The sequence below is a fragment of the Oncorhynchus tshawytscha genome, linkage group LG13, assembly GCF_018296145.1.
Source record: "Oncorhynchus tshawytscha isolate Ot180627B linkage group LG13, Otsh_v2.0, whole genome shotgun sequence".
NCBI lineage: Eukaryota > Metazoa > Chordata > Actinopteri > Salmoniformes > Salmonidae > Oncorhynchus > Oncorhynchus tshawytscha.
The window spans coordinates 36,069,440-36,082,028 of record NC_056441.1 but is presented as its reverse complement, the minus strand read 5'-3'; the positions used below and the strand labels follow the sequence as shown (position 1 = coordinate 36,082,028).

Below are 12,589 nucleotides of genomic sequence, written 5' to 3'. Positions count from 1 at the left end.
TCAAATTCCTAATTATATAAATGTAATTATTTGCATAATTTCTAATCCCCTTTAAATTTATTCCCCCACCACTCCTGATTGTACTAAACTAATGGACAACCATAATTCTACTAACAGCTATTTTTACTCACATGTACATGCAGTTAAATAATTATACATACAGTACCAGTCAAAAGTTTGGACACACCTACTCATTCAAGTATTTTTCTTTATTTTTCCTATTTCTACATTGTAAGACATCAAAACTATGAAATACCATATATGGAATCACGTAGTAACCAAAAAAAGTGTTAAACATATCTAAATATATTTATTTTTGAGATCCTTCAAAGTAGCCACCCTTTGCTTTGCACTCTTGGCTGGTTACTACATGATTTCATGTGTTATTTCATAGTTGATGTCAATGTCTAGTTTTACAATGTAGAAAATAGTAAAAAAATATAGAAAAACCCTTGAATGTGTAGGTGTGTCCAAACTTGACTGGTACTGTACATTCCTCATTTTCTCTTTCTGCAAATGCTGGATTATCACCCGCAGTGGCCAATCCATCAATCATTCTTCAAGCCTCAAATGTCCACAGATTAAACCATCTTTCCAAGTATGATGCCATTTTGCAATTGAAACCCATTGAAAACCTAACCTTTGAACCGAAGAGGGCGGTCCATAAACGCAGACGAAGGATATCAAGGATCTGGAATGAACGTGAGGCATTCATTTTGACCCCTACCTTTAAAAAATAAAATAATTGTTCAACAAAATCTCTTCATCTGAGCAATTGTATTAGTAGAAAATAATATTTCCCTTTTTTTTTTTTTTAAAAACATACAATATAGCTCAGTATTTCAAATATTTATTTGTGACATTTTTGCTCATCTTTATCAAGGGTGTCAATAATTTCAGACCCCACTATAGTTTGAATTTCTCATTAGCCTTGCTTAGGAGGATTTATTCCCCCCCGCCCTTCCTTCACCCGACAGTTGACTAATGGCAGATCAAAACTAATTTCACACATATAATAGATGTCGCCTACAGACCAGATTAAAATCACAATAGTCTGATGGGTGACAATATTAGGCTATCAATTGCCAATTGTGAATGAAGGATTCAACACCGAGCATAGCGCCTCGGTGGGGCTTCGTTCATATGATGACGAGTAATATGTAACGTAACAATTACTTTTCTCAAATGTAATGAGCAATATATAACAGATCACTTTAATGAATCCAAACACTGATCGAGGACCACAAATCCCCAACATTACAATGATGTGTAATGTAGGGGGGTATAATGTAGGGGACTTGTATGGCTATATAAACACAACTTGGTTTGTTGGTGTACCCTCAAAAGTGTTCTACGGTTGAACGCCATGCCACACACTTGACATTTGAACGGCTTCTCTCCAGTATGGATGAGCATATGTCGTTTTCTATCTTTGCTGACATAAAAGCGTTTATCGCATACGGGGCACGGATACGGCCGCTCCCCTGTGTGTCTCCGTAGATGCTCCTGCAGCTCACTCTTCTGCCTACAACCTTTTCCACACTCTTGGCACTTGAATGGCCGTTCTCCAGTGTGTGTCCGGGTGTGTATCCTCAATTCAGCTGTAGATTTGAAACCTTTCCCGCAGAGATCACAGAGGAACGGTCTCTCGCCAGTGTGGATTAACATATGCCTTCTTAACCATACCAACTGAAAAAACTTCTTCCCACAGTCTGGGCAGATGAAAGCCGCATCTTTGTGATGTAACATGTGTTGTTTCAATAGCTCTCTTCTCTGGAACCTTTTCCCACAAGTGGAGCAAGAGTGGGGTTTTCCCTCAACATGACTCTTAGAGTGTGATTGTAGTAGTTTTTCACTCCGGAAACCCTTTCCACACTCAGCGCAGAGGAATGGTTTCTCCCCTGTGTGAATTCGCTCGTGAATAGTCAGGGTATACTGTGTTCGGAATAATCGCTGGCACACAGAGCATTGGTAAGGAGTGGACTCATTTCTCTGATGTAAGCGCAGCTCAGTTAACGAAACAAAAGTCTTCTGACAAGAAGGGCAGGGGAACGGCCCAGTAAATTGATGAGTACGACTGTAGTGGCTCTTCAGGTCCATGCCCTGTGAAAAGATCTCTTCACAAAAGGTGCACTTCAAGATGTCAGGGCACTTGTTGAGACTTTCCTTTTGGTGAGAAGCAATGTGCCTTACCATGGTTGCTTCAAATTTAAAAGTCTTCTGGCATACGGGACATGCTTTGGGAATTGTCTTTTTATTAGAGGACTGTGCTGTAGTGGTGGGAACTTGAGAGGTTGTTGGTTCCTGGGTTGCTGTACTGGACGGCTGAGGAATCTCATTTTTCTTTTCCCTAAGAGTCGTCGACCATGCTGGCCTACTACCATTTTTGTGACTTCTATCTAACCGACAACCTCTTTTGCTCTGCTGGTGTCTCTTCCTTTGACTGTGGGATACAAAAGCCTTCAAACATCGGGGACACTTGAAGCGGCTTTTGTCTGGGGCATGATGGTAAAAATAGTGGCTTTTCAAACTAGACGTTTGTGAAAAAGTTGCATGGCATACAGGGCAAGTTTTGGAATTATTTGTATTTAAGGGACGTCCTGGAGTTATGCGTGCAGAAGGGTTATTTGACCCCAACTCCTTCCCTTTTTTGACGGCTTCACTTGTAGGACAACCTCTTTTGTTATTCTGGTGTTTCTTCAGAGCACTAAGGAAGGCAAAAGCCTTCAGACAAAGAGTACACTTAAAAAGTCTTCTGCCTTTGTGAAACACAATAAGATGCCTTCTCAACATATACTGAACTTGAAAAGTCTCATGGCTTAGATGGCATGTGTTTGGATCAGTACTTGCATTACTGGACACTCCCGAGATCCTGTCCTTTCCATGCTGATGTTCATTGACCTCCTGTTTCATCATCTCCTCACAATCATTCTGCCAATGTTTTTGTAAATCGTCCGGATGTTCAAAGCCTTCCCCACACTGGGTGCACTGGTGAGGGCTCTGCTCAGTGTGAGATCTCATGTGGGTTGTCAAATCCTTTGCTTCAACAAAACTCTTCCCACATAAGGAGCATATTTTGGCACGTTTGCTTCTTTTAGAAGACTGCCCCGTGGTATGGGAAGCAGGACGAGGATCACCACCTGGTGTTGAGAGGAGAGAAGTACCATTGTTAAAGAACACAGAGATGTCACTCTCAACCCAGTTATTTCACACACAACTGCCATACCCCTAACTTAAACCATAGAATGAATTCTACACACACACCATAAATATATTGTTTAAAAATATACAAATGTTTTAATCACCCGTCACAAGACCGTTGTCATCAACTTGGGTTTGCGGCACTACGGGCTGAAGTTCCAAATCAGACACATCTTCAACTGCCCGTTTTCTTCCAATATTAATTCGGCTGTCACTTTCATCCCGCTTTCTCTCTTCCGTTGGCTCTCTGGTGGGCATCTCGTCTTTCCCTTTTCTAGAAACCATTTCCTCATTTAGATGCTCCGACTCGACATCCACAGAAGGCCCTTCATCCTGATCTGAAGACATGGCTTCATCTGAAACCTTGACAGTTTCCTTGGAAACAGGCATGTCAGGCATGGCGGCGAGAAAGGTGTGCAGTTCAGAAAAGAACGGACAGGTCGCTCGGCCACTACTGCTTGGGTTCCTCAGTGCTTGTCTGTAGCTGTGCTTCATGTGCTTCATCTTTGATTGGCACTGCTTCCACGTCCTTTTGATGCCAATGTTCTTTAGCCGCTCCGAAACTTCACTGTACGCATGTTTCTTTCTGTAACTCTGCTCCATCATCAGAAGAACCTGTTTGTTTGACCATACAGAGATCAGTGCTTTCGTCCCCTCCAGGGTCCAGGTTCGTGTATCATTGTCTACCAATGTTGTTGAGGACATATCTTCAACCATCTGTTTGCGAAGTTTTCTGGGGGGGATTTTCATCTTGCTGTCACTTTGAGGGCTGCAAAAAGCATCATCCCTCTTTCCCTCTTCTGTTTGCGTTTTGGTGAGGGTCTCGTCTTTCCCTTTTCTAGAAACCAGTTCCTCATTTAGATGCTCCGACTCGACATCCACGGGCCCTTCATCCTGATTCAAAGACACGACTTCATCGTAAACCTTGACAGTTTCCTTGGGCCCAGGCATGTCAGGCATGTCAGGCATGGCGGCGAGAAATTTGTGCAGTTGAGAAAAGAACGGACACGGTCGGCTGCTCGGGTTCCTCAGTGTTTCTCTGTATCTCCACTTCAAGGCTTTTATCTTATTGTGGCACTGCTTCGTTGTCTTTTTGACACCAAGCTCCTTTAAACACTCTGAAATTTCTCTGTACACATGTTTTTTTCTATAACTTTGCTCCATTTTATGAAGAATCTGTTCATCTGACCATACAGAGATGAGCACCGTTGTCTCATCGGGGGTCCAGCAGGTCCATCCGACGTCGTCTGCTATTATCGATGACGTTGAGGACATGTCTTCTCCATCTACAATCTCGACCTGTAAAACATTATAAGCCAACTGATGCTGCAGTCTCTCCTCATAGTTCTCCTCTCCCCATTCTTCGTTCCTTCTATCTGTCATTTCCACTGTCTTCTTAACCGTGTCCAAACTCATCCCCAGCGGCTTCTCTGCATGATCTTTCTCTATCAAAGTGTCCCTTTCTTTTCTGGGTGCACATGTGGCTACAGATTGGCTATGTGAGCGTGCTTCATCAATGTCCATTTCCACCCTCTCCGAGAACGTGTGAGACAGTGAAGAGAGGATGCGATCATCAGCACAAGATGAATGACCTGAAACATTGAAAAAAAAAGAAAACAATCAAATATTTTGTCTTCCTGTGACTTTAATGATATATAGTCATTGATTCTTGAAGAATATACATTGCACTCGAAAGGTATTCAGACCCCTTGACTTTTTTCCCTCATCAATCTAAAACACAATACCAAAATATGACAAAGCAAAAACAGGTTTTTAGACATTTCTGCAAGCATATAAAAAAACTAAAAACTGAAATATTACATTTACATAAGTATTCAGACCCTTTACTCAGTACTTTGTTGAAGCACCTTTGGCAGTGATTACAGCCTCAAGTCTTCTTGGGTATTTTGCTACAAGCTTGGCACACCTGTATTTGGAGAATTTCTCCCATTCTTCTCTGCAGATCCTCTCAAGCTGTCAGGTTGGATGGGGAGCATTGCTGCACAGCTATTTTCAGGTCTCTCAAGAGATGTTCAAGTCTGGGCTTTGGCTGGGCCACTCAAGAACATTTAGAGACTTGTCCTGAAGCCACTCCTGTGTAGTCTTGGCTGTGTACTTAGGATCACTGTCCTGTTGGAAGGTGAACTTCACCCCAGCCTGAGGTCCTGAGCAGGTTAACATCAAGGATTTCTCTGTACTTTGCTCTGTTCATCTTTCCCTTGATACGGACCAGTCTCCCAGTCCATGCAGCTGAAAAAAAGGGTGCAAGGTTTCCTCCAGAAACACCTAGTATTCAGGCCAAAGAGTTCAAACTTGGTTTCATCAGGCCAGATAATCTGGTTTCTCATAGTCAGAGTCTTTAGGTGACTTTTGGCAAACTCCAAGCGGGCTGTCCTGTGCCTTTTACTGAGGAGTAGCTTCCGTCTGGCCACTCTACCATAAAGGCCTGATTGGTGGAGTGCTGCAGAGGTGGTTGTCCTTCCAGATGGTTCTCCCATCTCCACAGAGGAACTCTGTCAGAGAGACCATCGGGTTCTTGGTCACCTCCCTGTCCAAGGCCCTTCTCCCCCGTTTGCTCAGTTTGGCCGGGCGGCCAGCTCTAGGAAGAGTCTAAGAGGTATGTTATTGCTTTGCCATTATGGGGTATTGTGTGTAGATTGATGAGAAAAAAACTATTCAATACATTTTAGAATACGGCTGTAACGTAACAAAATGCTTAAAAAGTCAAGGGGTCTGAATACTTCCCGAATGCACTGTATATGCTTGTTTTAATCCATTATTTGTAAACATACTTGTAAACAAACACTTTATAGCCTCAACATGGTTAAAATTATAATTTTGGAATCATGGATGGTCAGTCCTTGCATCCATAGCGTCGTGTACGAATATAAGTGGTTACATTTCTCCAGCCCTATCCCTCAGATGTTTACCAAATCGATACCTTGAAAATAGAAACAGAGCGTCACCCATAGCTTATGCCCAGGTTTCCTGTCAAACAATGGGAGCATCTCTGCAAAAGTTCCCGTCCAGTGTAGCAGGTTTAAATGTAATACGTTTATTTTCCACTTATGAAAACAGAGCTGGGAAAAAAAGCCTACCATTAGTGAACAAATGGCCATGGCATCTGTGGTGTTGGAGGAGAGTCTTCAAAGGCTGAGGTTGAGTCACAGACTGTGCACACTCCTTCAGCATAGAGGGGGCAGGTCTGAGCCAGGATGCAGTCTGAGAACGGGAGGTGGTTTTAAAATGTGCAACAAATTCAATTGATCAAATAACAACAAGAATGTATGGTACACTCAGCAATATGACAACATCAATTCAAACATCGGCCAAGGCTGACACCGCCGGCTCTTCCCAAATTGCCCATACCTGTTGAAATGTTGGTGTTGGGAGCAGTTTCTCCAGCCTGGAGAGGAACTCCCACATCAGAGTCTGCAGTGCCGTGTCATACATGGGGCCAAATTCCTCTGGAAAAACTTCCTAGAAGAGTCGAGTATAACAGATTAAATAAATGCATTCTTAATTGAGTGTGAGGCATCCTATTGACATAATTAGTAACTATACAAGTCAACTCAATATTAGCTAATGCAAGCTGAGGTTCAGCAGTACGGAGTAAGCCAGTAACAAGGATTTCAATGGAATAGATTGTGCATGCACTGCTGTTCAGTTTAACTCCTAGATTTCAATGTCAGTTTAGCAGAAAAATTGTTCTCACACCAACCTGGAAGAAGTGTTCCCTCTCAAGTGGGTCATCTAGAAGAGTTTGGACAAGTTCCAAGAAGTTTGACTCTGATGCCTCCACCTCTGTATCTATCTACAGAAAGTATACATAACACAGTAGGTCAATTAACCTGGCCGGCAGAGTTACAAGTCTTGATCACAGACTGGCACTCACCTCCTTTTCTCTATGAGTGATGATGCAGGTCCTCATCCTGCTCAGGTGTGGCTGGATGGTCTCCGGGTCGGCTGAATGATCAGAGCGACACAACTCCAGAACCAGCTGTCAACAAACAGGTAACACTGAAACATTTTGGACGCAAACCAATCTGGCAGTGAGTACGATATAGGAATGTTCTAGTATGTGCTATATACTATAAATTCAAAGCCTGTATCAAGTGAAGCCATGTCACTTAGTCGCCATACTGGCTACGCCCACAGGGGCGCTTGTTTTCGTGAAAAGACCATAGCTGTTTGGCTAACACAGAAACTGTGAGAGAGCATGATCAGAGAAAGCAGCAAAAATGATTGGTTATGTGGAACCTTCCTGCTGCAGAACCCATTGTAAATCAGTTATATGGCATACCTCCACGTAGTACCAAAAAATATGGTCTAGTTTTAGGGGCCCTTACTGTAGGACTCAACAATGATCATGTGTGTGAAATATAACAAACATTGATTGATTAGACAGGATTCCTTTTGAATTATTTGTGTACTTGTTTGACATTTTATTGCATCGAGCAAGTAACATACTGTATGCAATTCGCTGCACCCGCTATAACATCTTCTAAACTATGGACGCGACCAATAAACTGATGCGATTCTCTATTTTTACCTTTATGGGGAGTCCCATTGAAACCAAGGTCTCTTTTACAAGGGAACCCTACATGCGGAAAATGTCACCCAACCACACCCCCTCTTAATTTCTCACCTGTGCCCGCAGTCCCATGACGAGCTGGACTTTCTCTCTGTAACTCATCAGATCAGGGGTTATCTCCAACACAGTGGTCACAAACTCCTCCACCAACCCGTAGTCCATTGTGTCTCTGCGCTGAACAACTTGCCATAGAGCTGCGGACACCAGCCGCAGTGGAGGAACCAGAAGACGCAGAGACGACAGAGGAAGAGGACGACCTGGTAGGAAAGAAACGCTTTGTTGACGTTCCAAGCCACCTTTATTGCGATTGCGGACTATCGGACTTTTACACATCATGTGGTTTTGTTGCTGGGTAGCCTAAAGTGGGTGGCAGTAGTATGGAGCGAAATACCTGCCAAAAGGTTGAGCGTATGTATCGTTACGATCGTAAGAAAAGCCATGCGTGAAACGTAAACACAAAATGTTTATCTGTGAACATGTTAACGCCATGTTACGATTACAGACTAACGTTGCAGGCTTGAACAATTCTTGTGTTGCAATTCTGACATATACAATAATACCTTTCAGAGTTTGGGCAGTTTCGTCTCACCAACAACAACAAAAAACGTACACCAAACGGTCTGTGAGGGGTGCTACGCGAACAAACATAACACACGCAAACAAGCATAACACCGTATTAAAAAATTACGTAGACATACCCATGCATGCACCTTATCAAAATATGACTAACTCGGTATTGCACCACCCCATTCTCTGGGCTCTGTTTGCAATCATAACCAGTAGTATCTACCAGGAATAATGAATCATAACCAGTAGTATCTACCAGGAATAATAAAACATGGAACAATAATAGATGTTTGGTGAATCTATGAATTATGTATGGACACTGGAGTCTTTGCTACTCAAAATATATTAGAATATTTTTTATATTGATTTCATCACTAAATTTACATTTTGCCAAAGCATATTCTGTAGGAGGGGTTAATATGAAGTTAAAATAATTTGACATGATTTATATGAATCGGGTAATGAACACACGGACTTTGAAAATAACACAGGAGAGGTTAAACGTAGTCTGGCATAGGTTTATTCCCACATTTTACAATAACTCTGTTGCAGTGGTCTTAGGTAGTCACCGTATAGGCTCCTCCCCCCATCGACACACTGCTGCCCAGTTGAAGAGCTTGTGATCTCCATGCAGCACCACAGCACCATGCGCCTTAGGATAAGCACCCCTTCTGGAGGCATGCAGTCATAGAGTCATTATAGCCTCATGTAGGACTATTTGCCTACTAGCCAAATAAAGTGTAGCGCATGCGATCTTCAGTTTCTTGGCAATTTCTCACATGGAATAGCCTTCATTTCTCAGAACAAGAATAGACTACCGAGTTTCAGAAGAACGTTCTTTTTGAGCCTGTTATCAAACCCTCAAGTGCTGATGCTCCAGATACTCAACTAGTCTAAAGGCCAGTTTTATTGCTTCTTTAATCAGTACAACAGTTTTCAGCTGTGCTAACATAATTGCAAAAGTGTTTTCTAATGATCAATTAGCCTTTTAAAATGCTAAACTTGGATTATCTAACACAACATGCCATTGGAACACAGGAGTGATGGTTGCTGATAATGGGCCTCTACACCTATATAGATATTCCATAAAAAAAATCTCCTGTTTCAATCAAATGTATTTATAAAGCCCTTCTTACATCAGCTGATATCTCAAAGTGCTGTACAGAAACCCAGCCTAAAACCCCCAAACAGCAAGCAATGCAGGTGTAGAACTACGGTGGCTAGGAAAAACTCCCAAGAAAGGCCAGAACCTAGGAAGAAACCTAGAGAGGAACCAGGCTATGAGGGGTGTCCAGTCCTCTTCTGGCTGTGCCGGGTGGAGATGAACAGAACATGGCCAAGATGTTCAAACGTTCATAGATGACCAGCAGGGTCAAATAATAATAATCACAGTGGATGTCGAGGGTGCAACAGGTCAGCTACAATAGTAATTTACAACATCAACAATGTCTACACTGTATTACTGTTAAATTTGATGTTATTTTAAATGAACAAAAAAAATGCTTTTCTTTTAAAAACAAGGACATTTCTAAGTGACCCCAAACTTTTGAACAGTAGTGTATGTTCAACCTTTTGGCAGCTATCTCACTCCATACAGTAGCCTAGAAGCTACCACCCGATGCTACAGGAAGGCCATAAAGATCATCAAGGACATCAACCACCCGAGCCACTGCCTGTTCACCCCGCTGTCATCCAGAAGGCGAGGTCAGTACAGGTGCATCAAAGCTGGGACCGAGAGACTGAAAAACAGCTTCTATCTCAAGGCCATCAGACTGTTAAACAGCCACCACTAACATTGAGTGGCTATTGCCAACACACTGTCAATGACACTGACTATACTCCAGCCACTTTAATCATGGGAATTGATGGGAAATGATGTAAATATATCACTAGCCACTTTAAACAATGCTACCTTATATAATGTTACTTACCCTACATTGTTCATCTCATATGCATACGTTGATACTGTACTCTATATCATCGACTGCATCCTTATGTAATACATGTATCACTAGCCACTTTAACTATGCCACTTGGTTTACATACTTATCTCATATGTATATACTGTACTCGATATCATCTACTGTATCTTGCCTATGCTGCTCTGTACCATCACTCATTCATATATCCTTATGTACATATTCTTTATCCCCTTACACTGTGTATAAGACAGTAGTTTTTTTGGGAATTGTTAGTTAGATTACTTGCTCGTTATTACTGCATTGTCGGAACTAGAAGCACAAGCATTTCGCTACACTCGCATTAACATCTGCTAACCATGTGTATGTGACAAATAAAATTTGATTTGATTTGAAGCTTGCCATCTATTGGACAGTTTGTTACTACATCTACACTGTCAGTGAAACAGAAATGAGTAAACTACATGAATGAAGGTAACTAAGATTTTTTTATTTTTATAATAGCTTACATGCATTTATTTGACACTCCTCAATATAACAACTAACCTATACTACAGTCAATTTAACATAATGAAGCTTTGATTTTCAGACAGTTTTTTTATTTATTTTTTAAACCTCCCCACCTTGCCCAAATCCGATCAGAATTTTATTTTGATAACAGCAGGGCCCAGTTTTTTTCTTGAGCAAGGCACTTAAACTCCCCCAGCTGTTCTCCATCCAGGGGTGCTGCACACTGTGCCTCTCAACGTGTGTGTGTGTGTTGTCTGGGGGATATTGGGAAAGACAGAGGACGAATTCCCATTTCAACTAAGCTTGTCCTCCAGCCAGCGCTCTGCTCTCTCTTTTGAACCTTTTTCTGGTCGCAATTAAGCTTGGTTACAATCTCTAGACAGGCAGCCCAATTCTGATCTTATTTTTCACGAATTGGTCTTTTAACCAATCAGATCAGTTCTGTAAAAGAGTTGCTGTGAGAAGAGCTGATGTGATTGGTCAAAATATCAATTAGTGGGGGAAAAAAATAACTGAATTGGGCTGCCCATCTAAATCCATCCTTAAACTCTTGAAAACGATGATCTGTGTGACTGGGTTTAGACGGGCAACCAACTTTATTTTACACCAATTGGTCTTTTGACCAATCACATCAGATATTTTCACATCAATAGCGACACTGAAAACTATTCATTTCAATTTGCTTACCATTATCTTCCTCATCGTCGGTTTCCTTAGACTCGGGCATGTCAGGCATGGCGGCGAGAAATTCGTGCAGTTCAGAAAAGAAGGGACACGGTCGGCTGCTACTCGGGTTCCTCAGTGTTTCTCTGTATCTCCACTTCAATGCCTTCATCTTATTTTGACACTGCTTCCACGTCCGTTTGACACCAAGGTCCTTTAGCCGCTCCGAAATTTCGCTGTAAACATGTTTGTTTCTGTACGTTTGCTCCATCTTCAGAAGAATCTGTTCGTTTGACCATACGGAGATCAGCGCCTTTGTCTCCTCCGGGGACCATGTCCATCCGACATCGTCTGCCAATGACATTGTTGAGTTGATAATCGCCTACAGTAGATAGTACAAGGTTAATATTAGTGGTAGTACCTAGCTAAATTCAAACGCTTCGGTCGCCTGAACAGTGGACTACTCCCTCTTTGGCTGGCTACTTCCAGGCGTGACGTATTGACGTCATCTACAAGGACCCGTGGTCGAGTTCCAGGTGGTCTTCTTTGCAGTCGTGCTGCGTGTCTGAATAGTGCCAAAGATGTAATAAATGGAAAGGAATACGGACTAATTTACCGAATCAAGTTTGATTGAAATGTCTCTGTAAAACAGTCCAGATGATTGTATCAATATCTGCACACGGAGTTCAATTTGATCATACTACATGTATTCTATAGAAGTGGCGAGGTCTGACATTCCTATGGGGGAAAATTAAAATGGGGAAAGAATAGGGTTTTTGGTTAAATGCTGATAATAAGGTTGGAGGTTAACACAGGCTTAGGAGATCTTATATATGTTTTGTTTATTAAACCTTAAAGTCTAGTTAGCTGACGAAGATTATCTCATAGAACAAAAACGGGTCAGATCTCCTAAGCCTGTGTTTACCACAGACCTTATTTTGGGTGTTTATCCAAAACCCCTACAAAAGACGCCATTAATTTCTCCCCATAGGCATTGTCCAAGAACCATGGAGTTAGTGCCTACAAAACGACACCAATATTTACTATTTCTCTCTATTCAGGAAGTGTCATACTTTTGGGTGGGAAAACAATGTTGCAAAGCTAAATCAATAAACACTTATCTATTTTTCCATGT

General features: G+C 41.9%; 1 protein-coding gene across 1 annotated transcript; it reads right to left on the bottom strand.

The window, feature by feature from the left end:
• Positions 1–396: 396 nt before the first annotated feature.
• Positions 397–12,270, bottom strand: LOC112266028 (zinc finger protein 808). Its single transcript, XM_042295629.1, has 8 exons — positions 11,479–12,270; positions 7,850–8,052; positions 7,097–7,201; positions 6,923–7,015; positions 6,571–6,681; positions 6,300–6,423; positions 3,306–4,793; positions 397–3,140 (listed from the first exon to the last, which is right to left on the bottom strand). Exons 1-8 carry the CDS (start codon positions 11,816–11,818, stop codon positions 1,258–1,260), a joined length of 4,347 nt encoding a protein of 1,448 aa, XP_042151563.1. The 5' UTR covers positions 11,819–12,270; the 3' UTR covers positions 397–1,257.
• Between the last annotated feature and the right edge of the window lie 319 nt (positions 12,271–12,589).